This window comes from Mustela lutreola, chromosome 3, assembly GCF_030435805.1.
Source record: "Mustela lutreola isolate mMusLut2 chromosome 3, mMusLut2.pri, whole genome shotgun sequence".
NCBI lineage: Eukaryota > Metazoa > Chordata > Mammalia > Carnivora > Mustelidae > Mustela > Mustela lutreola.
In genome coordinates, this window is record NC_081292.1 from 663929 (window position 1) to 688250 (window position 24322).

At 56.6% G+C, this 24322-nt stretch overlaps 3 protein-coding genes across 9 annotated transcripts in view; 1 reads left to right on the forward strand and 2 right to left on the reverse strand.

Moving 5' to 3' along the window:
- Positions 1-14586, reverse strand: part of MROH1 (maestro heat like repeat family member 1) — a 60957-nt gene extending 46371 nt beyond the window's left edge. For 2 of the 5 annotated variants that reach the window (XM_059165458.1, XM_059165454.1), the window contains exon 1: positions 14394-14549. The gene's annotated coding sequence lies outside the window, so the exon portion shown is untranslated. Of the gene's footprint in view, positions 1-14393 lie in introns of all 5 variants that reach the window. The other 3 variants (XM_059165455.1, XM_059165459.1, XM_059165460.1) reach the window with 3 other exon arrangements.
- A 190-nt stretch (positions 14587-14776) lies between these two features.
- Positions 14777-20575, forward strand: LOC131826349 (testis-specific serine/threonine-protein kinase 5-like). Of its 3 annotated transcripts, XM_059165483.1 has the most exons (10): positions 14777-15257; positions 15641-15676; positions 17730-17841; positions 18175-18282; positions 18447-18649; positions 18745-18800; positions 19326-19458; positions 19534-19649; positions 20034-20168; positions 20246-20575. In XM_059165483.1, exons 3-10 carry the CDS (start codon positions 17788-17790, stop codon positions 20563-20565), a joined length of 1125 nt encoding a protein of 374 aa, XP_059021466.1. In that variant the 5' UTR covers positions 14777-15257; positions 15641-15676; positions 17730-17787; the 3' UTR covers positions 20566-20575. The 3 variants fall into 3 exon arrangements, with proteins under 3 accessions (XP_059021466.1, XP_059021464.1, XP_059021465.1); XM_059165481.1 differs by having other exon boundaries at positions 15641-17841; XM_059165482.1 differs by lacking the exon at positions 17730-17841.
- A 109-nt stretch (positions 20576-20684) lies between these two features.
- HGH1 (HGH1 homolog) lies at positions 20685-23686 on the reverse strand. The gene is made up of 6 exons (XM_059165479.1): positions 22890-23686; positions 22717-22817; positions 22511-22609; positions 22230-22321; positions 22028-22150; positions 20685-21944 (listed from the first exon to the last, which is right to left on the reverse strand). The coding sequence occupies exons 1-6, from the start codon at positions 23669-23671 to the stop codon at positions 21768-21770; spliced, it is 1374 nt and encodes a 457-aa protein (XP_059021462.1). The 5' UTR covers positions 23672-23686; the 3' UTR covers positions 20685-21767.
- Between the last annotated feature and the right edge of the window lie 636 nt (positions 23687-24322).

Below are 24322 nucleotides of genomic sequence, written 5' to 3' on the forward strand. Positions count from 1 at the left end.
CTGAGTGACCTACTCTTGGTTTCGGTGTGGGTCACGGTCTCAGGGTGGTGATACCGAGCCCCGAGTCGGGCTTCAGGCTCCGTGGAGGTCTTCCTGAGGCTCCCCTCACTCTCCCTCTGCCTCTCCCTCGCCCACTTTCTCTCTGAATGAAATAAATCTTGAGGAGCCTGGGGGGCTCAGGCCTTAAGCGTTTGCCTTGGACTCGGGTCATGGTCCCAGGATCCTGGGATCGAGCCCCGCATCAAGCTCTCTGCTCAGATGGGGGGTAGTCTGCTTCCCCCTCTGCTACTCCCCCTGCCTGTGTTCCCTCTCTCGCTGTGTCTCTCTGTCAAATAAATAAATATTATTTATTTTATATTTTTATTTATTTATATTATTTTTCTTTATATTTATACTTATTATATTTATAAATATTATTTATTTTTATTATTTTATTATTATTATTTTTAAAATAGTAATAAAATAAAATAGATCTTACAAAAAAAGAGGTGCACTGCAGGCTTCATGGGACCAAGTCCCTGAGTGTGCAAGGGCCTCTGCCTCTTCTCCACAGGGTCACAGGGTGAGGCCTACGTTGCACTCTCCAGGGCCCTTAAGGTCAGAGGGGCCGTCGGCCCTCAGCACCGTCGCCGGCAGCTTTCTAACGCAACGTCTGCTGTTTGCCGGCCACGCCGCCCGCCCTCTACCGATCTCTTGCACGCTGGGCCCCGGATGACCTCTCAGCCGCGAAAGGACGGAGATGCCAGAGGGGCTGCCGTGACTGCCCCTAACGAGCGACGCGCGTCCCGCTAGAGACACAAAAGGGAAGAAGCGACGTGAGAAACCACAGGGAGCGTGGTGGCGGAACGAGCGTGCCCGAGGACTCCGGCGCAGGAAGGGAGATGACCTCAAGTGTACGTCCCTCCCAACAAAACCTCAAAGAAATGACAGAGAAGATGCAAGTTTTTCTTTTATTATATATTTTTAAGATTTTCTTTTTAACTAATCTCTCTACACCCAGCCTGGGGCTCAAGCTCACAACCCAAGATCCAGAGCTGCTGCTGGTGCCCGGGCGGCTCAGTGGGTCAAGCGTCTGCCTTTCGGCTCAGGTCATGATCCCAGGGTCCTCAGATTGAGTCCCGCATCGGGCTCACTGCTCAGCTGGGAGTCTGCTTCTCCCTCTCCGTTTGCCACTCTTCCTACTTGTATGTGCTTTCTCTCTCTCTCTCTGTCAAATAATTAAAATGAAAAATCTTAAAAAAAAAAAAAGTCACAGGCTCTACTGAATGAGCCAGCAGATGTCCCAAGGATGCAAGTTTTAAAAAAGTAAATCCACAAGAGCACTAGAAAACAAGATAAAATTAGCAAATCAGGCATCTCCAGGAATCACAAGCAGCTAGAAAGCAGATGGAGAAGACTAGCTTAAAGACGCTGGCATCAGCACGGTGTTTCCCCTTTCTGCCTGGAAAGCATCTAAAAGTAACAAGGGAAACAAGACATAGAAACACACATTTCATTTGTGGCAGAGCAAGAAGGCAAAAACCGCAAACCCCAAGCATCAAGGGCTGGAAACCTCACGGCTGTTGGGCGGGGTGTGAGGTTCGCCGGCAGCAAGTGCCACAAGAGCCCAGAGATACTTGCCAGAGGCGGCCGCGCACCGCCGGACAGAACCTAGACCCCGAGTGCTAGGCCTGTGGCCTAAAGCCACGGGGGCAAGCTGCAGTCTCTGGAGCAGAGGTTTCACCCTGTGGAGGCCATGGCCACCTCCCTCCACCACCCGGGAAGGAACCAGGGTAAACCAACTTGGGATCAGCAGGTTTGGAGCGCTCTTCAGAGAAGTGCAAAAGGCCAACTGCACCCAACTCAAACAGAAGAAAAAATAAGGAAACAATAATGAGACATGAGCTCCTAGCCCAGATGGGAGGAACGCACCAATTTGCTCTCCTGACCCAAACAACTCAAGAGGAACAGTAGTTCTCAGTCACTTCGGTGATGGACATCAGGACATGAAGGCCAGGAGCCCTTGAGTACTCCAGCTCACTGTCCGGGGGTGCATCCAGGCATCAGGAGGACTCAGCAATACACCTGAGTTGAGACACACTGGGAGTATCTTGGGAGACCAGGTCCTGCCGGTTTGCAGACTCTGGTACCAGCAAGAACTCCAGAGACCTTGGTCACTCAGCTGACTTACTGGTCAATGCTGGGTGGCAGAATAATGTCCCCAAAGACGACCATGTCCTCACCCCCAGAACCTGTGGCTACGTTACCGACTGTGCCAAAAGGAACTCAGCAGATAGGGTTAAGGGTACAAACCCTGTGGTTGGAGGGATTACGTGGGTGAGACCAGCCCAACTGCAGAAGAGAAGCCTTCCCAGCAGGGTCCAGGGACTGCGTGGAAAGCGCAGGAGAAATTCCCAGTGTGGAAAGGACCCAACGCACCACAGCTGGCTTTAAAGACAGGAAGGCGGCTCCGGACCACATAACGTGGGCGGCCACTAAAAGTCAGATATGTCCCTCAGTCCACAGGCAGTGATCAAACAGGGACTCTGTTCCTACAACCACAATGAACCGAATTCTGCCAACAAGCTGAGAGCAGGAAGCAGATTTTCCCCAGAGAACCCAGAAAAGAGCACAGCCCGACTGACCCCTGGATTTTAGCCTGGTGAGAGCCACATCAGACTTCTGACCTCAAGAACCTTAGTGTACTAAATATATGTCATTTAAGCTATGAAGTTTATGGTAATTTGTTACAGCAGCAGAGGAAAACTAATACAAGCACCATGTTTAAGAAGAAATTACCAAAAGCCAGGGAAAACCTACCTGGAAGGATTAGCAGAAACAATCCCCAGAACTCCCAACAGGCCAAGCACGTGGCTGCTCTCAGTGGCCAGACGGAAAACACCACAAGTCACAGAGTGTTGGGAAGAACGCTCAAAACAATCTTGCCTCAGTACAAAGTAAAACGAGCTGTAAACTAAGTGCCGTTCTGGTCTTACCTAACAAAGCCAAAAATAAGACCTGAAAAGATCAAATTGTTCCTAAGTCACTCAGCTACATCCCAGCACAAAGTTCAAGAATAATAAACAGGGGCGCTGGGGGTGGGGGTGGGGTCAGTTGGGCGTCTGCCTTCAGCTCAGGTCCTAATACCAGGGTTCTGAAACGGAGCCCCACATCTGGGTCCCTGCTTAGTGGAGAGTCTGCTTTTCCCTCTCGCTGGTCCTGCCTATCACTATCTCTTTCTCTCACTCAAATAAATAAATAAAATCTAAAAAAAGAAGAAGAATAGGAACACAAAAATATCCAGCACTGGGGCGCCTGGGTGGCTCAGGGAATTAAAGCCTCTGCCTTCGGCTCAGGTCATGGTCTCAGGGTCCTGAGATCGAGCTCCAAATCTGGCTCTCTGCTCAGCGGGGAGCCTGCTTCCTCCTCTCTCTCTGCCTGTCTCTCTGCCTACTTGTGATCCGTCTATCAAATAAATAAATAAATCTTAAAAAAAAAAAATCCAGCACCAACAAGGTAAAATAACAATGTCTGGCATCCAATCAAAAATTACCAGGCATGCAAAGAAGCAAAAAAAATACAACCCACAATGGGAATGAATCAATAAATACAAATTGAACCAGAAATGAGGCAGAAAAATCAGTAAACAACATTTAGATAGTTATTATGACTGTGTCTGTCTCATATACTAAAAAAATCCACAAGAAAGACTGCATATGTTAATATAAAAAGGTTAAAGAAAAAGGATGGTAAAAGACAAGGCTGATGCAAGTTATAAGAAAACTGGAGTGACTATGTCAATATTAGACAAAATAGATCGGAGACATACGATCCTAAACATTTATGTGCCTAATAGGAGAACTTCGAAATACACAAAGCCTAAACTAATGAACATGTAAGAAAAAATAGACAAATACAAACTGTAGTGGAGGGACGCCTGGGGGCTCAGTTGGTTAAGCTGCTGCCTTCAGCTCGGGTCATGATCCCAGGATCCTGGGATTGAGTCCCACGTCCAGCTCCTTGCTCAGTGGGGACCTGCTCCTCTCTGCCTGCTGCTCTGCCTGCTTGTGTTCTCCCTCTCTCTCTCTCTGACGAATAAATAAATAAATAAAATCTTTTAAACAAATTGTAGTGGAGATTCTCCATAATTAGCAAAACAACTGATTTCTCCATAATTAGCGAAACAACTGTAAAAGTAATCATTAAGTGTAGAGAAGTCCTGAACAATACCGTCAACCAACTTGACCTACATAGTATTTACACAACCATCTTTTCATTAACAGTAGAATATGTTTTTTTCTGAAAGTACATGGAATATTTATCAAAACTGACTATATTCTGGGCAGGAAAACAAATCTCAGTCAATTTAAAAGAGTTCAAGTCATACAGAGTATGTTCTCTGGCTGCAATGGAATTAAATTAAAAATCAATAAGAGAAGGCTATCTGAAATATTCCCAAGTCATTCATTCATTCATGCATTCATTCACTCATTCATTTGACACAGAGAGAGAGAGAGACCGAGAGAGGGAACACAAGCAGGGGGAATGGGAGAGGGAGAAGCAGGCTCCCCACTGAGCAGGGAGCCTGATGCGGGGTTCCATCCCGGGCTCAATCCCAGGACCCTGGGATCACAACCTAAGCCAAAGGCAGATGATGCTTAACAACTGAGCCACCCAGGGGCCCCCCCATTAGTATTTTAAAAAGTACTTAATGTGCCTCAAAATAATACATGAAGCAAAAAAGAAATCAAAAGTAAAATTACAAGGCAGTTCAAGTGAATGAAAATGAAAAAATATACCAACATTTGTGGGACATTTATAGCACTAATGTCTATATTAGAAAAGAAGAACCATGTGATCTTCTACCTTAAGAAACTAGATGCTCAGGTGTGCGTGGGTAGCTCAGTTGAGTGTCTGACTCTTGATTTCAGCTCAGGTCATGGGTCTGAGCCCTCCATCGGGCGCTGTACTCAGCAGGGAGTCTGCCTGTCCCTCTCCCTCTGCGTCTCCCTCTACTCTCTCTCAGAGAAATAAAATCTTAAGAGACGCCTGCATGGCTCAGTTGGTTGGGTGGCTGCCTTCGGCTCAGGTCGTGGTCCCTGTGTCCTGGGATCGAGTCCGACACTGGGCTCCTTGCTCCACGGGGAGCCTACTTCTCCCTCTGCCTGCCTCTCTGCCTGCCTGTGTGTGCTCTCTCTCTCGCTCTCTCTCTCTCTGACAGATAAACAAAATCTTAAAAAAAAAAAAAAAAAAGAAAAGAAAGAAGATGGGGTACCTGGGTGGCTCAGTGGGTTAAAGCCTCTGCCTTTGGCTCAGGTCATGATCCCGGGGTACTGGGATTGAGTCCCGCATCGGGCTCTCTGCTCAACAGGGAGCCTGCTTCTCCCTCCCCCTCTGCCTGCCTCTCTGCCTACTTGTGCTTTCAATCTGTCAAATAAATAAATAATCAATCTTTAAAAAATTTTTAAAAATCAACTGTATTTCTATTTGCTAACAATAAACAATCAAAAATTGGAACTCGTGCCATTTGCTGAGTCAAGTAATATGAAATATTTTCCCCCACCCTGCCAAAATATGAAATATTAGAAAATAAATTTGACAAGAGATGTATTAGACAGTAACGTTATCAAACACTGCTGAGATGGACACACACACACTTACGGTTTATATGTTCACTTGAGAGAAAGAGAGAGCTCGCACACATGGCTGGGGTGAGGGCAGGGGGCAAGGGACAAGTAAAGCGCTGAGTGTGGAGCCCAGCGCTGGGCCGCACCTCGGGCCCCTGAGATCCCAACCAGAGAGGAAACCAAGAGTCAGAGGCTTAACCAACTGGGCCACCCAGGCGCCCCACGCCGCTGGGAGACATTAAGGAAACCGTAAGTAAGTGGAGAGACAGTGTGCGAAGGCGCCGATTCTTCCTGAATGGATCTACAGATTAAATGCATCCCACTCACAATCCCACAGGCTTCTTGTAGAAACTGGGGGACTAGCCCTACAACTTGTACAGAAGTGCAAGGCCTTAGAGCAGCCAGAACAATTCTGAAACCAAACCAAACCAGACTGGAGGATTTCTACTACTGGACTTCACAACTCACGCGGTCAGCTGATTTTCCACAGAGGTACGACGTCTATGCAGTGGGGAAGAGACCGTCTTTCCGACAAACAGCACCGAGCACCGACACGCAGCCCGTCCAGAAAATTTTGGGGTTGGGGGGTAAAAAGCAGAAGAAAATCTCTAGGACCAATACCAAAAGCAAAAGTGCTCTGGGGAAAAAGAATAGACTTGATAAACTGAAATTCATCAAAAAACTTCTGCTGTTTTTTTAAAAATAAATTTTGTATTTATTAGGCGCCTGGGTGGCTTAGTCAGTAAGTGTCTGCCTTAGGCTCAGGTCACGATCCCCGGGTCCTGGGGTCAAGCCCTGCATCAGGCTCCCAGCTCAGCGAGGAGCCTGCTTCTCCCTCCCCTACCTGTGTGTGCTCTATCTCTATCTCTCTTAAAAGAAAAAAAAAAGTGGGGGGGGGGGGGTGAGGCTGGGTAGCTCAGTTGTTAAGCATCTGCCTTTGGCTCACGTCATGATTCCAGGGTCCCGGGATAGAGCGCTGCATCGGGCTCCCGCTCGGAGGGAGTCTGTTTCTCCCTGTCCCACTTCCCTGCTTGTGTTCTCTCACTGTCTCTCTGTCAAATAAAAAAATAAAATATTTTTTAAAATATGCTTATTCTTTTATTTTAGAGACAGAGAGAGAGCACATGCCAGGGGAGGGACAGACGAAGAGCGAGAAGCAGATTTTCAGCTCAATCCCCAGACCCTGGGCCAAAACCAAGAGCTGGAGGGAGGCTTAACCGACTGAGCCACCCAGGCCCCCCAAAAAACTTCCTCTCTTTGGATATACTGCTCAGGGAATGAAATTAATGGCACCGAGGCACACCGCTCAGTGACAAGGCACATGGTAAAATGCATCAGTACCCCTCCCCAGTGCTCTCCTCTTGCTACTTCTGCCCTCACACAAGCCAGCAGATGCCCTACTCCCCTGCAGGGGTCCTATTCCTGAGGACCCGCTCACTTGGCCAACCCGCCTCGGCCACTCCCCCTTCCCTGCCTCCTCCATGCTCAGCGTGAGGATTTTTGCCAACACTGATCCTAGCACGATGCCACAGCGCTGCTTACCCGTCCTCCTGCTGCCCGAAGCACCCAACACCTCCCACGCGGGCCGGTCAGCCTACACCTGAAGCCCTTAACGCTTCCCTCTCAGCCCTTTACCTTCTAGGTGTCCTGGCCACCCGGAAACCCCAGGCCTGGGTTGGACTCTCAGCACCTCGCGTCTGCCTGTCCTCTGCAAGCATGCCGTGTCCAGGCTCTCTGACTGGGGACTCCCACTCACTCAACAGCCCATTCCCGTTCCCACACCTCACCCAGGACATGCCCAACCTTCCAGCAAGTGAGCCGATATTCCTACAACCCTTTGTTCACGTGATGTATATGGGGTCAGTGCGAAATATAACCAGTGGTAGGCTCCAGTCTCCCTGCCATTTCCAGTGCACCAAGAGCCAGGGAAAACGTTTTGATTTTCATCCTCAGTGTGCACAGCATTTTTAAAAAACCTGTTCAGGGGGCGCCTGGGTGGCTCAGTGGGTTAAAGCCTCTGCCTTCAGCTTGGGTCATGATCCCAGAGTCCTGGGATGGAGCCCCGCATGGGGCTTTCTGCTCGGCGGGGAGCCTGCTTCCCCCTCTCTCTCTCTGCCTGCCTCTCTGCCTACTTGTGATCTCTGTCAAATAAATAAATATATATATATTTTTTTAATTAAAAAAAAAAAACAAAACCTGTTCAGGGGCACCTGGGTAGCTCGGTCAGTTGAGCGTCCAACTTTGGTTTTGGGTCAGATCATAATCTCATGGGTCCTGGGATCAAGCTCCAAGCTGAGTAGGAAGATGGTGTAAGTCTCACCCTCTGCCCCTCCCCCCACTCACTTGTTCACTCACTTTAAAATAAATCTTACTTTAAAAAAATTTTCTTAATTATTTTATTTATTCATTTGACAGACAGAGATCACAAGTAGGCAGAGAGGCAGGCAGAGAGAGAGAGGAGGAAGCAGGCTCCCCGCTGAGCAGAGAGCCCGATGTGGGGCTCGATCCCAGGACCCTGGGATCATGGCCTGTGCTGAAGGCAGAGGCTTAACCCACTGAGCCACCCAGGCGCCCTTATTTTAAATTTTTTTATTATTTTTTTTATTGTGTTATGTTAATCACCATACAGTACCTTCAAGAGTTTTTGCTGATGATTCATCATTCGCATATAACACCCAGTGCTCCCCAAAGTCCGTGCCCTCCTTAATGCCCACCACCCGGCCCACCCATTTCCCACCCCATTCTAACTGGTGTAAGGTGGTACCTCAATGTGGTTTTTTTTTTTTTTTTAAGATTTTATTTATTTATTTGACAGAGAGAGATCACAAGTAGGCAGAGAGACAGGCAGAGAGAGAGAGGGAGGGAAGCAGGCTCCCTGCTGAGCAGAGAGCCCGATGCAGGACTCGATCCCAGGACCCTGAGATCATGACCTGAGCCAAAGGCAGCGGCTTAACCCACTGAGCCACCCAGGCGCCCCTCAATGTGGTTTTGATTTGAATTTTCCTGATGGTTAATGACGATAAATACTTTTTCATGTGTCTGTTAGCCATTTGTATGTCTTCTTTGGGGAAGTGTCTGTTCATCTCTTCTACCCATTTTCTGACATGATTATCTGTTTTTGGGGTGTTGAGTTTGAGGAGCTCTTTATAGATCTTGGCTATCAGCCCTTTGTCGGTAGTGTCATTTGTGAATATCTTCTCCAATTCCGTGGGTTGTCTTTTTGTTTTGTTGACTGTTTCCTTTGCTGTATAGAAGGTTTTTATCTTGATGAAGTCCCAAAACTCCTTTTTTGCTTTTGTTTCCTTTGCCTTTGGAGATAGGTCCTGAAAGAAGTTGCCGTGGCCAATGTCAAGGAGGTTACTGCCTAGGTTCTCCTCTAGGATTCCTGCCTCACGTTGAGATCTCCCAACCATTTAGTTAACCTTTGTGTCTGGTGTAAGAGAATGGTCAAGTTTCATTCTTCTGTATATAGCTGTCCAATTTTCCCAGAACTGTTTATTGAAGAGATTGACTTTCTTCCATTGGCTATTTTTTCCTACTTTGTCAAAGATTATTTGACCATAGAGTTGAGGGTCCATATCTGGGTTCTCTACTCTGTTCCACTGGTCTATGTGTCTGTTTTTGTGCCAGTACCTTGCTGTCTTGGTGATCACAGCTTTGTAATATAGCTTGAAATCAGGCAACATGATGCGACCAATTTTGTTTTTCTTTTTTAACATTTCCTTGGTGATTCAGTGTCTTTGACGGTTCCATACAGATTTTAGGATTGTTTGTTCCAACATTTTGAAAAATGCCATTGGTATTTTGATTGGGATGGCATTGAAAGTGTAGATAGCTCTGGGCAGCATAGACATCTTAACAATGTTTATTCTTCCAATCCATGAGCATGGAATGGTCTTCCATCTTCTTGTGTCTTCTTCAATTTCTTTCATGAGTGTTCTGTAGTTCCCTGAGTACAGATCCTTTACCTCTTTGGTTAGGTTTATTCCAAAGTATTTTGTCATTCTTGGTGCTACTGTAAAGGGAATCAATTCTCTAATTTCTCTTTCTACAGTTTCATTGTTAGTGTATAAGAAAGCAGCTGATTTCTGTACATTGACTTTGTATCCTGCCATATTACTGAACGGCAGTATGAGTTCTAGTAGTTTGGGCATGGAGTCTTATGAGTTTTCCACATAGATTATCATGTCATCTGCAAAGAGAGAGCATTTGACTTCTTTGCCAATTTGAGTACCTTATATTTCTCTCTGTTGTCTGACTGCTGTTGCCAGGACTTCTAGTACTATGAGCAACAACACTGGCAAGAGTAGGCACCCTTGTTGTGTTCCTGATCTCAGTGGAAAGGCTCTCATGTTTTCCCCATTGAGAATGATATTCGCTGTGGGTTTTTCATAGATGGATGTTATGAAGTTGAGGAATCTTCCCTCTATCCCTATACTCTGAAGAGTTTTAGTCAGGAATGGATGCTGTACTTTGTCGAATGTTTTTTCTGCATCAATTGAGAGGACCATGTACTTCTTGTCTTTATTTATGGGTTCTATCACATTGATTGATTTGCAATATTAAACCACCCTTGCATCCCAGGGACAAATCCCACTTGGTCAAGACAGATAACCCTTTTAATATACTGTTGGATCCTAGCTAGGATCTTGTTGAGAATCCTGGCAGCCGTATCCATCAAGGTATTGGTCTGAAATTCTCCTTTTTGATGGGGTCTTTGCCCAGTTTTGGGTGGCTCAGTCAGTTGAGTGCCAACTTTGGTTTTGGCTTACGTCATGGTCTCGTGGGTTCTGGAATCAAGCTCCAAGCTCAGTGGGGAGTCCGCTGTAAGATTCTCACCCTCTGCCCCTCCTCCAACCCCACTAACTTGCTCACTCTCTCTAAAATAAATAAATCTTTAAAAAAACCAAAAACTGTTCATGGAAGGAATAGAATCAAAATCCTCCCATATGATTCAATAATATAGAGCTCAATTTTCCTGAATCTACAAATATATGAGACAGGATATTGGAGGGTATTTGATAAAATGGTCCAAAATTCATATAGAAGAATTAATGTACAAGAATAGCCAATTAAAAAAAAAAAAAAAGAACATCCAGTTAAATTTTTAAAAAGTATATGAAGAGGAGGATTTGTCCTATATTATGTTAAAGTGTATTAAATCAATGGAACTATATAAAAATGCCAGAAATGAACACCAATAAGGAAGAAAACATTAAGCAAGAAAGACGAAGTTTTAAATCATACAGGCCGATTAATCAATAGTGTTGAAACAGCAAATTAAACACTCAGGGAAAACACTAGCCTCCCCACACTTCTCCTTATCCCAACACGTTGCACAGATGCACATAAGAGTTAAATGGAAAGATGAAATGTGGGGTGCCTGAATAGCTCCGTAGGTTAAAGCCTGTGCCTTCAGCTCAGGTCATGATCCCAGGGTCCTGGGATCGAGCCCTGCATCAGGCTCCCTGCTCAGCGGGGAGTCTGCTTCTCCCTCTCTCTCTGCCTGTCTCTCTGCCTACTTGTGATCTCTGTCTGTCAAATAAATAAATAAAATCTTTAAAAAGAGAAAAAAAGAAAGATGAAATGTTAAAGTCCGAGTAGGAAGCACACGTAAACCTTCTATAGTCTTAAATTAAGAAAGGACGTGCTTCGCCAGACACAAAAACCCAGACACATTAACAAACACTGTTCAGTTTAACTATCAAAAAAAAAGTCAAGGGACGCCTGGGTGGCTCAGTTGGTTGGACGACTGCCTTCGGCTCAGGTCATGATCCCGGAGTCCCGGGATCGAGTCCCGCATCGGGCTCCCAGCTCCACGGGGAGTCTGCTTCTCCCTCTGACCTTCTCCTCGCTCATGCTCTCTCTCACTGTCTCTCTCTCAAATAAATAAATAAATAAAATCTTAAAAAAAAAAAAAAGTCAAGTTTCTGAGTCAAAATTTGACAACCGTGTGCACAGTTACACCTCTGTGCACAACCGTACGTGCTCACACACCTGGTCCGACCACCAGAGCAGAAGGTCAATAAGCGACAAAACAGCACAAATCACTTGTCACACACACACGAGGTTGCACGGCGGGAGCCTGGCACACGGCAAGCCCAGCGGTCGTCCCGGGGGTGAGGGCCAGCAGAGCCTGTGGGGCACCTGCCACCGGCCCAAACAGTCACACCCGTGACGGGATCACCCCCGTTTTGAAACCCTCACGCGAGCACAAGCACGGGAGCGTGGCAGGGAGCGGAGCTTGCAGAGTCTAGAACTCGACCGCCCGGTGGAAAAGTGAAGCGCGTGGCCAAACAAGGCCAGCGGGAGAGGTCCCGTCAGCACCACGGCCGCAGGCCAGGTGACCTGTGTGTGACGCGGGACACGCGGAGACAGCACAGACTGCTCTCTGCGGAGACAAGCCAACGTGAGCAGGTCGCTGGAGGCAAACCAGGATAAAGGCCCCGTGGGGGAAGACGGTGCAGGGACAAGGAAGAGCCTGGGCCCCGAAGGCGCCCTGCATCTTGCAGGAAGCGTGTGCCAAGCACGGACTGCCCAGCCAGAACCTCAGAGGCTCCGTCTGGTCTAGCACACAGAGCCCAGCAAGTTGGAGAGGAACCCACTGCTCGTTAGTGGCTGTTACTGGCACAGCAGGACCGCCCAGGACCGGCTCCCCCAGGCTCCACTCCCCGCCCGTGCTGTGGCGCAGACCAGCACAGCTCAAAGGCGCGGTCGAGGGGGGCCTCCCTCCCTGCATCCTACACATCGGAGCCGAGGGAAGCAGCAGCTTCCTCCTCATTCACCTGGACAGGCGCTCCACCACACCTAGGAAGCCGACCAGGCGCCGTCTGAGCCCGCGGAGTCCAAGCCCTTGGCTTGAAGGACACCCACGTGTATCGGGGCTGCCACGCGACATGGCAGAGGCTAACAGAGGTGCTGGGCCAGCTGCTCCAAGCCCAAGGTGGGTCAGAAGGAGACATGGGAGGCGAGGAGGCCACGGACACCACTGCCCAGAGGAAGCCACGCGCCTGTCTGAGGGTCAGGCCACCGTGTGGGGTCACGGGAATGACCCAGCCCTGCAGCAGGCCCCAGGACCCTCTCTTCCAGTACCGGAGCCAGAGAAAAATCCACTTCCAGAGTCACCCACAAGAATCTGGGCTGAGGATCTGGGGAAGGCAGTTCAACAGTCCATTGCTCACCGTCCCTCAGGAACACTATTTCTCAACCCAAGCCGTCCCAAGCTGCGTCACTGGGTTCACACGGAAACCCCCAGAGCCACGTGGCCCTCCAGCTCAGTGAAGAAATCCCAGTTCCCGTAACTCCGGGGCCAGTATGCCCTGAGGGGCTCTCTGGGACCTACCTCCAGGAGACGAATGATTCAGCCCACGGAAGAGGCTCACGAGGTCTGCAGTGGCTGGTCACACGCTCGCCGCCACCGGACTGCTTACCTGGGCTCAGCAGACCCTGGCCTCAGTGCAGACACCGTGTCTGCACATGGCACTAGCGGGGAGCGCAGGCAGGCATGAGCCCGCCAGTTTCCACCTCTGATCTACGGCTGTCCCTCGGGAGGCGGCAACCAGCCCTGGGCAGTGAGAAACAGCGAGAGGCAGGTCCCAGCAAGGCAGCCTGAATATTGGTTTCAAGGTAACCCAGGGAGCTCAACTCAGGTCATTCCACTCGGACACCACAGAGAGACCAGAGACACCTGCTCACTTGAACCACAAGAGCCTGAGGCCTGGAAGTCAAGACCCTGCTGACAGCAGCATCCCCAGACCCCTCGGGCGCCAGAACTACAGGCGTGAGATGCAGCCCCGCCACCATCAAGCCACTGCTGGAGGGTCCCGCAACTGACCATTCCCACATGGGTCTCCCGGGGCCCAGTGCCCGCTGGGTCTCTCCATCCCGACCCCTAAAACCCAACAGCCCCAGCCTCACCCGACCTCTCCCGGCCCCAACACGCCGGCCTCTTTCCTGCATCACCGCGCACGCAGGGTCGGGCCAGGAACCAGCATCACCCGTCCTGCTCCTGCGTCTCCCTCCCCACACCTGACCCGCCTCTCCACCCCCCCATCCCTTCCAGAAGTGGTCCCGGCCTCCAAGACTGCCCGCAGCGCCGGCCTCCACCCCAACCCCAACCCCAACCCCACCCGCTCCCCGCCCCGGCCCGCCAGGCAAGGCCAGTCCTCCGGTTCCCCCACCAGACCCGCCGCCCCCACCCCACCCCTCCGACCCACTTCACGGCTCTCGAGCCGGCCAGCTCCGCGCCCCCTCCACCGGGCTGGCAAAGCGGAAGGGCCGCACGCGCGCGGCCCCGAACGGAGCCCCGTCCTCCGGCCCTGGCGCCGCACGGCCGCTGTGCTGGCGCTGCAGGAAGCCGGCGGCCGCGACACCCGGGCCTCCGAGCCGGGGCCCGCGGGCCGGCCTGGCCCGGCACCACCTGGCCCTCGCCCTGCCCTGCCGGGTCGCGCCCCGCCGCTGCGCCCAGCGGTCCCCGCGGCGTCCGGACGCACCCGTCCCTGCGCCGGACCGCCTGCCCCGGCGCCCGCGAGCAAACGGGAAGGGGCGTCTCCGAGTTCAGGCTCCGCTTCCCCTGGAGGACAGTCCGCCGTGCCCGGGGCGCGCCCCAGGCCCCCGCAGCCCGCGCCGGGTGGGGCCGGAGGGGCGCGGCCGGCTCCCGGGCCTCTCCCGGGCCGCGGCGCCGGCTCCCGGGCCTCTCCCGGGCCGCGCCGGGCGCACCTGGGCCCCGGCCGAGGGGCGGGCTCGGCCCCGCGACGCCCAGGACCCTCCTCGCGCTCGCCCGCTGACCTTGGGGAGGCGCCTCCCGACGCGGCTTCCCACGAGGCCCCGCCGACGGCGCGGACCCCGGACTCTCCGGCCGCGGCCCCCCCGAGGCACGCCGGTCCCCGGGCGCCGCTCTACCTGAGATGCCGCCCCGGCCCGGGCGCCGCCCTCCCAGCCTGCCGGGCCCCGAGTGGTGGGCGGGGTCGCACGCCGAGCCCGCCCCCGCCACCCTCCGCCAACCGCGGCTCGGCGCGCGGCAGCCCGGCCCCGCCCCCAGGCCATCTCCGCGCTCATTGGCCGGAGACGCGTCCCTCTCCCGCTTTCCCTCTCTCCACCCCGCCCCCGGGGCCCCTGCGAGCGGGAGTGCGCAAACTCCGCCTCACGCTCGGCCCCGCCCCCCGGCCGTCTGGATACCTCGACTCCCGACCGTTGCGCGCGAGCACGGCCTCCCCGCCGGCCGTAAGGAACGCGGCCGGTCAGTGCGCAGGCGCGGGGCGTGCACGTCCGGCTTTCCCGCGCGGCGCCCGGCGCCCTCCGCCTCTCTGCTGCTGTCCGCTCCGACACTGACCTGGCGGGGAAGCGGGCGCGGACCCCGCGCCGCACGCAGGAGCGCATCGGCCTCGCGGGCTCGGCGCGCCACTGCGCTCAGAGCCAGGCCCCTCGCAAACACGCGCCTGTCCAGGGACCCACGCCCGTGGGCCCGACCTGGACACACGCGGGCCCTCTCCCGCTCCGCTACCGCTCACGCCGGAACGCACACGCGGCGCTCCCGGCCAACCCCCGGAGACGCTGCGGCCGCCGACCCCCGAGCGAGCAGAGACGAGTTCCGGGGGCCGACCGGGGGTCGGGATGAGCCGGGGCGCTGCAGAGGGCGCGGAACAGGCAACAGTAAGACACGCGAAGCGCTGCCAAGTGGCGCCGCGGGGGGACGGGGGACGAGGATCGGACTCCGAGGGAAGCGGCGGGCGGGGGGCTGCGATCTGCACCAGGCACGGCTCGGGCACAGCCTCGCAGGCTGAAGTCATCTGGGCACGTTTGCAGGCATCGCCGCAGCTCAGGAAGCGAGAAGGGCCCTCTGAGAAGGAAGTGGTCGGCAGCCTTACGTCCAGGCCTAGCCCGCATCTTCAACTTGCAGCGAGCTGTGGCTGATGGCTTGAGGGTGCAGCGTGCGGCCCTGGGCACACACTGGGGCAGGGTGGAAGCTGCACAGTGCAGGGGAGGGACATTCCCATCCCCAAGAGGGAAGGAGTTCGGCCCTTTTTCTGTTGCAGGGATGGAGCCCAGAAGACAGGGACAGAAGGCTGACGGTGAGATGCTCTGCAGATGGGGCCTGGTCCCTTGGGAAGAGCCCCAACCACCCCCCAGGCCCCTCACACAGCATGCAGAAGTTGCTAGGGCAGGAGGCAGGCCTTTTCAAAGGTCCCATCTGAAGGATTCACTTTCCTGCCCCAAGCCCTGCCTTCCGACATGGCCAGTGCGCAACAGCCCTGCTGGCTCTGTCCGGTCCCCAGCCTTAGCCAGACTTCACTCCCCAAGGGCACAAACTGCTCCACCAAACATCACAGCTGTCATTTCATTACACTATTGATGCCCGTCTCCTGTCTGTGAGCTCTAGGAGAGAAAGGCCCATGTGTGTGATTTGCTTCCAAGTGTTCGGCATCAAGCCCCGCACATGATGGGGCTCAATGCATCTAATAATGGCAGTGAAGGAGGAGGTCATGAAAGACTCTGCAAAGGGAGGGTGCGCAGAGCTGGTGACCGCTCTGGGTCCTGCATGTCTCCACACGATTCTCAGTGGCTTCCTGTTCTGTTCTGGCACTGGTGGGAGCTAGGAAGGTGACAGCCAACACGGTTCCCAGGCTCCCCAGCAGCAGTGCGGAGGCACACACACCTCTGGCCGGACGCCCACCATCTTCCCTTTCACTGCACCAGCCCCCTAACACCAGAGTAATAACCCCTCTGCTTGAAATCCAGAGGTTTCTCTAACCCAACCTGCACATCAGCAACGCAGAAAGTCTGTCCATATTTTCTAAATCCCAGGCAGTTTGACTAGCAAGGACGTGGATGAGCGAGGGAACACATGACACAAACCTTGCTCTAAAGCAGCTCACCCCCCTCTCACCCAGCAGGACTAGGAGAACGTATCTGTCCTACCAGACCATTCCCAGGCGTTTACGGCCACAGGCACACCATGACCACTGCAGATCCCTACAGGGACAAGCCAGGGCCACAGACAGTCACAATTCTCCACCAAGAGCCAGACCCTCCCAGGACACCTGCATGACAGCAGCCCAGCAGCCACCAAGCCGGCTAGCTTGGAGCGGAGAGACCACATCTGTGCACCTCGATGGGCCAAATTCTCACCCGTAGAACTTGGCTGTGGTTTGCGATCCTGGATGAGAATGCCTTACTGCGGGACGGCTGTGTCAGATGTGGTCCGCAGCCGGGAGGCAGGGACTGAGGGGGTGTGGCCACTCCGCGCTGGCCACACAGTAGATGCTCATTAACATCGTCTGCTACTCCCTGTGGCAACAGCGCCCCCAGAAGGCTCTGCAGGCCAGAAGTCAGGGGTCGTGTTGGCTTTCCTCTCCTACAGCCCGGACTGGAGACCCTTGCTTGCCTTGGAGATGGGCCGTCAGTCTGAGGAGAGCTCTGGGGGCAAGGCCAGGGTCAGCGGACCTGGCGGCCTCCACACTACACTCGCAAAGGAAGAGGGGCACGCGCCAGCTCACGCTGGGTTTCCTTCCCCTTCTCTGTCTGCTTAGAATCCCTGCCTGCCCTCGCCCACCCTCCCCACACACTTCTTGACGGGTCTTTTGTGACTAGCCACATAAGGCCTCACACTGCCTTGGGGATTCTCACCCCACAAGGAGCGGGCCCCATGCAGGATGAGGATAGTTCCAGCAAGACGTTCTCAGAGAAGGCAGGCCCTGGGGGACAGAACACCCCTCTTTGAGGGCACAATGCAAGAGCAGCTCTAGAACCTCCGTTCTGGAATCTGCCCCTGCTTTCCCAGAGCCTGCCTTGACCCACACTAGTCCACGGCTGCCTTCGCTTCCCACTCTGAGCTCTCAGCCCTGGTCACTCCCCTGCCTCTGCCCCAGTCCCAGAAAGACTTCAGAAACAGGGGTGCAGCCTTGAGAGCCCCAGGGCCCAGCAGCCTCCTCCGGCCCTGTTGCCCTACCCTTCTAATCCCGGTCAGGCCTCTGCCCCGCCCCCTGCTCCTCCCACCCAAGGCCTCGCCCCCTCCCGTGGCACCCCACCCTCCATGAAGGGCAGTGCCCAGCGAAAACTGGACCAACAAAACTTCATGGAGCAGGTACGCGAATGCAGGGACAATGGCTACCTGCTGTCTTCCAGGAAGATTGGCTCTGGGGCCTTCTCCAAAGTCTACCTGGCCTATGCCACACATGAGCGCATGCGGCACAACCCCAAGCTGGCCTCCGACCTGCGAGGCAAGCACCATGCCATGGTGAGGCAGGCCCATCTCCTCCCATGGGTGCAGACGGCAGGCCAGCCCCAGCGGTCCCCATGCCCCAGGCCCCACTGAGGTACCTCCCTGCTGTGCCAGCTCCCTCCTGCTCTGGTGTCCTCCCAAGGACCTGCAAGCTGGTCCCAGCTCTAGAACCCCTGGAGCATATCAGAGCCAGGAGGGAAGGGGAAGGTCTCTCTAGACCCCCAAGGATTCTGCTTCCCAGACTCGCCCCAGTCAAGCTCAGCAGTGTGCACCAAGGACATGGGGCCTGTTCCCGTGTCCGTTCCGGGGCTGTGGCCTACACACAAGGGCCACCCTCCACCCCTGCAGGTGGCTATCAAGATCATCTCCACGGCTAAGGCCCCTGTGGAGTTCTCCCAGAAGTTCCTGCCCCATGAGATATCATCCCTCAACGCTACCTACAAGCACCTGAACGTGGTAGGCAGAGACCCCGACACGGCCCGTGCCCACCCTGCCCAGGAGCACCCCCTTTCCCACCAGGGACCCTGATGCTTGGGGCCCAGCCCCACCCTGAGCCCCTGCTCCAGTGCCCTGGACAAGCCCTCCTTGGGTGATGGCAGGCTGGGGACAGGTTCTGGCAGGTGCAGCTCTATGAGACCTACCACAACAGCCAGCGCTCCTACTTGGTGCTGGAGTTGGCAGCCCGCGGGGACTTGCTGGAGCACATCAACGCCATGTCAGGCCACCGCTGCCGCCCAGGGCTGGAAGAGGAGGAGGCCCGTGGGCTGTTCTGGCAGCTGGTCAGTGCCGTGGCCCACTGCCACAGCTCTGGCATCGTGCACAGGTGAGGGGGTGCCCTCACCACCTGTCTCCCCTGACCCCCCGCATGGAGAGGCCCAACGAGCCCAGGACCAGCCCTGCTTCCCCTTCCCTACACAGGGATCTCAAGTGTGAGAACATCCTGCTGGACGACCAGGGCCTCCTAAAGCTGACCGGTGAGCCTGTGGCCTGGCCCCACCCCTGCCCTAACCCACCCTGACTCATGGCCCCAGCCTTCAGCTTCTCCGGGAGGCCTGCCCCGCTCAGCCGCTGTCCCAGCCAGGACTCCAGCCTCTACCCTCGACTGCTTCAGGCTTTTTTCAACTTTTGTGGCATGAAAGACCCGTTTATTTATTTGAGAGAGAGAGAGAGAGGAGGGCCAGAGGGAGAGAGCGAATCCTGAAGCAGGCTCCAGGCTAAGCGTGAAGCCAGATGCAGACCCTGGGCTCCATCCCAGGACCCTGAGATCGTGACCCGAGCGGAAACCAAGAGTGGGCTGCTCAGCTGACTGAGCCGGCCAGGCGCCCCGCCCGCTTCAGACTTGACCCCAACCTCCCTTGACCTTTGACCCTCCCAGGAGGCCCAGCCCCACGCTGGCCCCCACCTGTGCTTCAGACACGCACCCACTCTGCGTCTGCCCCGCAGCCCCCTCTCCCGAGCCCAACGTCCCTTCCCTCCTGCCCGCCCCCCCGCCCCCGCAGACTTTGGCTTCGCCAACCGCTCGGGCCTCAAGGACTCGCTGCTGAGCACCTTCTGCGGCTCTGTGGCTTACGCGGCCCCCGAGATCCTCATGAGTAAGAAGTACCACGGGGAGCCGGCCGACCTGTGGAGCCTGTGAGTGGCCCCTGGCACAGGCAGGACCGTGGGAGGGCGGGAGGGGGGCAGGCCCTGAGCCGCCCGTGTCCCCAGGGGTATCATCCTCTATGCCATGGTGTCCGGGAAGCTGCCCTTCAGGGAGCATCGGCCACGCCGCGTGCTGCACCTCATGCGCCGAGGCCCTGCCTTCAGGCCGGGCGTGTCCCCAGGTGAGCCAGAGCACGGGTCCCTCCCAAGTCCTGGCAAGAGACTTCTGAGTCCAGGGACGCCTGGGGGCTCCCTCGCTGTGGCGTCTGCCTTTGGCTCAGGTCACGATCCTGGGGTCCTGGGATTGAGTCCCGCATTGGGCTCCCTGCTCAGTGGGGGGGCCTGCTTCTCCCGCTGCCCCTCCTCCTGCTCATGCTCTCTCAGATAAAATCCTAGGGGGAGACTGGGTCCGGAGACCGGTCATTATGCCTAGTGAGGGGAGTGGCGGGGGGGGGGGGGGACCTGCACGGGATACGTCTTCTAAACTGTCCAGCACTGCTGACAGCCATGGGCACGGGCAAGAGAGTGGGCAGCGGGAGGCCACAGCTGCGAGCCCTTGCCCACAGAGTGCCAGGACCTGATCCGGGGCCTGCTACAGCTAAGGCCGCGCGCACGCCTGGACCTGCAACAGGTGGCTGCCCACTGCTGGATGCTGCCAGCCAGGCATGCGCTCTTCTGCACCATGCTCCGCTGGTCGCCAGGTGGGTGGGGCCCCAGCGGGGTGGGCGGGGGCTCTGCCACTCAGCGCCCCTAGATTCCCCTTGGCTGTCGGTTGCAGTGAAGCCAGCCAAGTCACAGCTGCCCGCAACCCTGCATCCCACGGAGCCTGGCGGAGACTCAGAGCGTCCAAGGTCACTCCTGCAGCTCCGGCGCCCCCAGCACGGGGGGACTCACCGGAGGAATGCTTCTGGCCTGACGCCTGAGCCCCCAGAGGGAGTCCCAAGAAGAGGTGCAGGATCTGCCCAGCGGGAGCTCCGGAGCATGATGGTAGCCAGCCTGGGGGTGGGCGCCTCCCTGAGCTCCACGTTTGCCGTCAGGACCATGCCTGAGCACTGCCTGGGCACCCCAGGATGGGTAGGCCCAGGCGAGGCCAGATAAAGCATTTATTTTATGGAGGAGACGCAGGCGTGTCAGTGCAGGAAGGGGCAGCCGGCCACGGGGAAGCCGGTAGCGCTCCCCAGCCGGGGAGAACACGAGTGCACGAGTCCACACGCCTTCACATCACAGCTTTAATAGGGAGGAGGAGAAAAATACAGGAGGAAAGAGACCCCTGGTTTCTGTGATGCACCCAGGCTTGATGGGAGGAACCAAAGTGGACCTCCAGCTCTGGAGGCAGTGACAGGACTGCGGGCACGTGGAGAGAGGGTGCTGGAACACTCAGGGCATCAGGCTGCACTCCTGTGCCAGAGTGCAGAGGAGTCCTACCCCAGAGACGGTGACAGGAAGGGAGCAGGGCACGGGGAGGGCCATGTGGACAGCCTACCAGGCTTGGCAGCTGCAGAATACAAGTTTCTTGGACCCAGTGGGGCTCCAAGGAGACAGAGGGTGCTGAGGAAAAAGGCTGGGCAAGGAGCGAGGCTAAAGGTGCACCGGGGAGGCAAGGGGCCGTGCAAGTCAAGGAAACTGGCCACGGCTAGAGCGTAGTTAATGCCGGCGTAGCTGGTCACAGCGGTTCTGGGCTGGGGCTGAGGGCAGTCTCGGAGCACAGGCGGAGCAGGATGGTGGACAGGAGGCAGACAGCACCCAGCAAGTGCTCCAACGACAAACCAGGGGCTGCAGCCTTAGGAGATCCCAGGACAGACTGCGGCTGGTGACAGTCACAAGATGTCAGTCCTCTGAGGCTGGATCTCAGGCAGGGCTAGCTAAGGACCCAGAATGGAAGGTGCCGGGTGGGACTGGCAGCAAAAGGCCCTGCTTACACCTGGATGCCCCGCCCTCTGTAGTGCCCTCAGGGGTTGCTCAGGCTTGTACTGGTTTCTGCCCAGCCCGGGAGGCTGTCTCCAAAAGTGCCTGAGAGTCACAGAGCCTGACTAGCTCAGTCTGACCAGCGCTGGTCTGAACAACCTGTGTTGCAGGAAGCAACGGGGCATGAAGCGCCCTGACCCCCCACGTTTACCGCACATTCGTCCCAGACGCCCCACCCTGAGCGTTAAGTGTAGCTACGCCTTTCAGCAGGGAACAGCGCTCTGAGCAAGGAGACCCAGAGGCCTGCAGGTGGCTGCAGGAAGACCTGGTCTGGAAGGCCTGGACGGATGGGCTGGCCAAGGTGAGCCTGGAGCTGGGGGTGGGGAGCCAGGGCCTCAGGTGGGTGTAGCCCCCTCTGCTTGTGGTTCCGGGGCCAGCTCCTCTGGCTGCCCCCGGGTGTGCTGCTCCCGCTCCTGGTGGTCCAGCTGCTGCAGCCGCCTCTCCACATCCTCAGGCACCTGTACCTCCAGCAGGTTTTCCATGCCCGGCTCTGGCTCATCCCCAATGAGCACCTGCCGGCAGGGGAGGGAGGTGAGCAGCTGCCGCGCCCCCCCCCCAGACATCCATGCCTGTTCTCCACACATGCTGCGCCCACCTGAATGAGTTTCTCACAAGCCCCCTGCACGTCAGGCTCCGGCTCCCAGCTGTGTAGCTCACGCAGGATCAGGTAGGCTCCCTGGCGCCTCACCTGCTGGCGTCCAGCAGCCGTGGCTGTCAGCTACAACAGGGCAGAGGACACACAGAGGTTGAGGTGTGGGGGTACTGGGGGGTGGCACTGGCACAGGACCCCTGCTCACCAGCATGACGGCCTCCACCAGCATCTTGCGGATGTCAGCATCGGGCTCCCGCTGCTTGTCTGGGGGCAGGTACTGCAGGTCCACTGGCAGCCCTAGAGGTGGGTGTGGGGATTGCTGCTGCCTGCACTGCGCAGCTGGACCCTGCCTTTGTCAGTCCCGTCTGTGCTCAGCATCTTCCCGCTGGCAGGTTTCAAGAAGGGTCCTGATCTGTGGCCTACCTAACCCCTAGGGCCCTCCCCCCACTGCCCAGCCACCCCTGAGGCTCCACCAAAGCCACTCACGCTCCATCTCCTCCTCAGAGAAGTCCTCAGGCCCAGCCAAGGGCAGCAGCAAGAAGGGGAGAATGTCCACCTGGGGCCCAAGCAACCACTCGTGGTGTCCTTAGGGGAAGACAGAAATGGGAGCCAGTCGAGGTGGGGGGGTCCAAGTGGTCTCTTTGCCCCAGCCCACCCCCAACCGCAACCCCTCCACCCCCATCACCACTCACGATGCTCGAAGCAGCAGTTTCGGAGAGTCCCCACCACCCCGCCCCTGCGCACCGAGGAGTCTGGGAATTGGGCAAGGGGCAGCAGCCGCTGGACCACGCACCTGGGGGGAGGGACCACTCAGTGCCGGCCCCGTTCACTCGCACCCCCTCCCCGCGGGCGCCCCGGGCTTCACCTCTCGCGGTCCAGCAGGAACGCCCGCGCCGCGGGACGCTGGCTGAGGTTGGAGAGCACCGGCCCCAGGTAATGCAGGGGCGCCCGGGGGTTGTAGTCGGGCGTGCACAGCGCGTGCACCAGCCGCTCCAGGCCTGGCCCTCCCGGCTCTTCAGCCGCCAGCGCGGCCATCAGCGCGTCACACGGCGCCGGCTCGCGGCTGAGGTTGGCCAGCACGGCGGCCGCCTCCTCGGCCCAGGGCCACTCTGGGTCCAACGCGCGGCCCAGCAGGCGGGCAGGCAGCGCGGGCTCGGCCTCCAGGAGCGGACCGTGTAGGCCGGGCTCGGCAGCCAGGTTGACGAGCGCACGAGCGGCGTCGCGGGCCGGGGCCGGGGCCGCGGCCGCCGCCAGCTCGACCAGCGCCCGCAGCAGCGCCGCCTGGCCGGCCAGCAGCGCCCGACCGGGCCCGGAGCCGGTCAGCGCCAGCACGTGCCGCACCGCCTCCGCCTGCAGGTCCGCCCGCGCCGCGGGCGCCAGGAAGGGCAGCAGCTTCGCCACCTCCGCCTCCACGCCGGCCTCCGGCATCGGCGACCCTGCGGGAGCTAGCCCATCAACCGACGCTCCGGGGCGAGTCCGAGCCTCCCCCATGCCTGCCGGGGCCTCGGGATCCCCCACGCCGCCGTCGGCGCCGAGAACCCGCCCATCAGGGGAGCGGAAGCTGCTGCCACCAATCAGAGGCTGTCGACTGTGCGCGCGGGGCGGGGTCGGTGTGCGGAGGCGGGGCCACGCCGAGGCCCTGGGCATTGTGGTCCCGGAGCCCAGCCACAGCGGGGGCGGGGCGGGGCGGGGCGGGGCCGGCGCGGGGCCGGCGCGGGGCAGGCGCGCGGACGGAAGCCGGGAATCCCCGGGGTGACCCCGGTCCCCGGGCCGGCCAGACCCTGGGGGAGGGAGCTCCCGTCGCTGGAAGAGTGACGTCATAAATGACTTGCCTGGACTTTGTAAGGTTAGAGCAGCCCGTGTTTCCCGAGCGGCCGCCGTCCGGTCGCGGGGACGCTTGCATTTGAGTACGCTGTTGCTCGGGGTTTGCTAACATTGTGGAGAGTTTCTGCGTCCCGGTCTGCAGTCTTCACATCACGCCCTGGTTTCTCAGGGGGACGGGGAAGCGTTCCCTCTTCGTCCGTGTTCGGAGGACTTCGTGAGACCGGCCTTTGCTCACGGACGGGCGGGTCCGCCACCCAGCGAAGCCGACATGTTCTTGCTAGAAAGCTGTTTCGACCACAAATCCTATTCAGGAGCCGCTTTCGTCTTGAGTGACTTTTGGTACTTTGTGTTTTTCAAGGAATTGGTTCATTTAATCTCAAGTGTCAAACTCGTTGGCGTGAGGTAGTTCGTAATCTTCCCTTAACGTCGGTAGCGTCTGTAGTGGTGCCGCCTGAGCTCCCGGACGCTGACGGT

What these genes read in the sequence shown, in the direction of transcription:
- LOC131826349 (XM_059165481.1), top strand. Translation starts at nt 17,638, where the DNA reads ATGAAGGGCAGTGCCCAGCGAAAACTGGACCAACAAAACTTCATGGAG. An exon ending in GGGCCTCCTAAAGCTGACCG is followed by an intron (nt 18,801 to 19,325) that starts GTGAGCCTGTGG and finishes CCGCCCCCGCAG; the next exon opens with ACTTTGGCTTCGCCAACCGC. An exon ending in CATGCTCCGCTGGTCGCCAG is followed by an intron (nt 20,169 to 20,245) that starts GTGGGTGGGGCC and finishes TGTCGGTTGCAG; the next exon opens with TGAAGCCAGCCAAGTCACAG.
- HGH1 (XM_059165479.1), bottom strand. Translation starts at nt 23,671, where the DNA reads ATGCCCAGGGCCTCGGCGTGGCCCCGCCTCCGCACACCGACCCCGCCC. An exon ending in CTCTGAGGAGGAGATGGAGC is followed by an intron (nt 22,322 to 22,510) that starts GTGAGTGGCTTT and finishes ACCCACCTCTAG; the next exon opens with GGCTGCCAGTGGACCTGCAG. An exon ending in CTTGTGAGAAACTCATTCAG is followed by an intron (nt 21,945 to 22,027) that starts GTGGGCGCAGCA and finishes CCCTGCCGGCAG; the next exon opens with GTGCTCATTGGGGATGAGCC.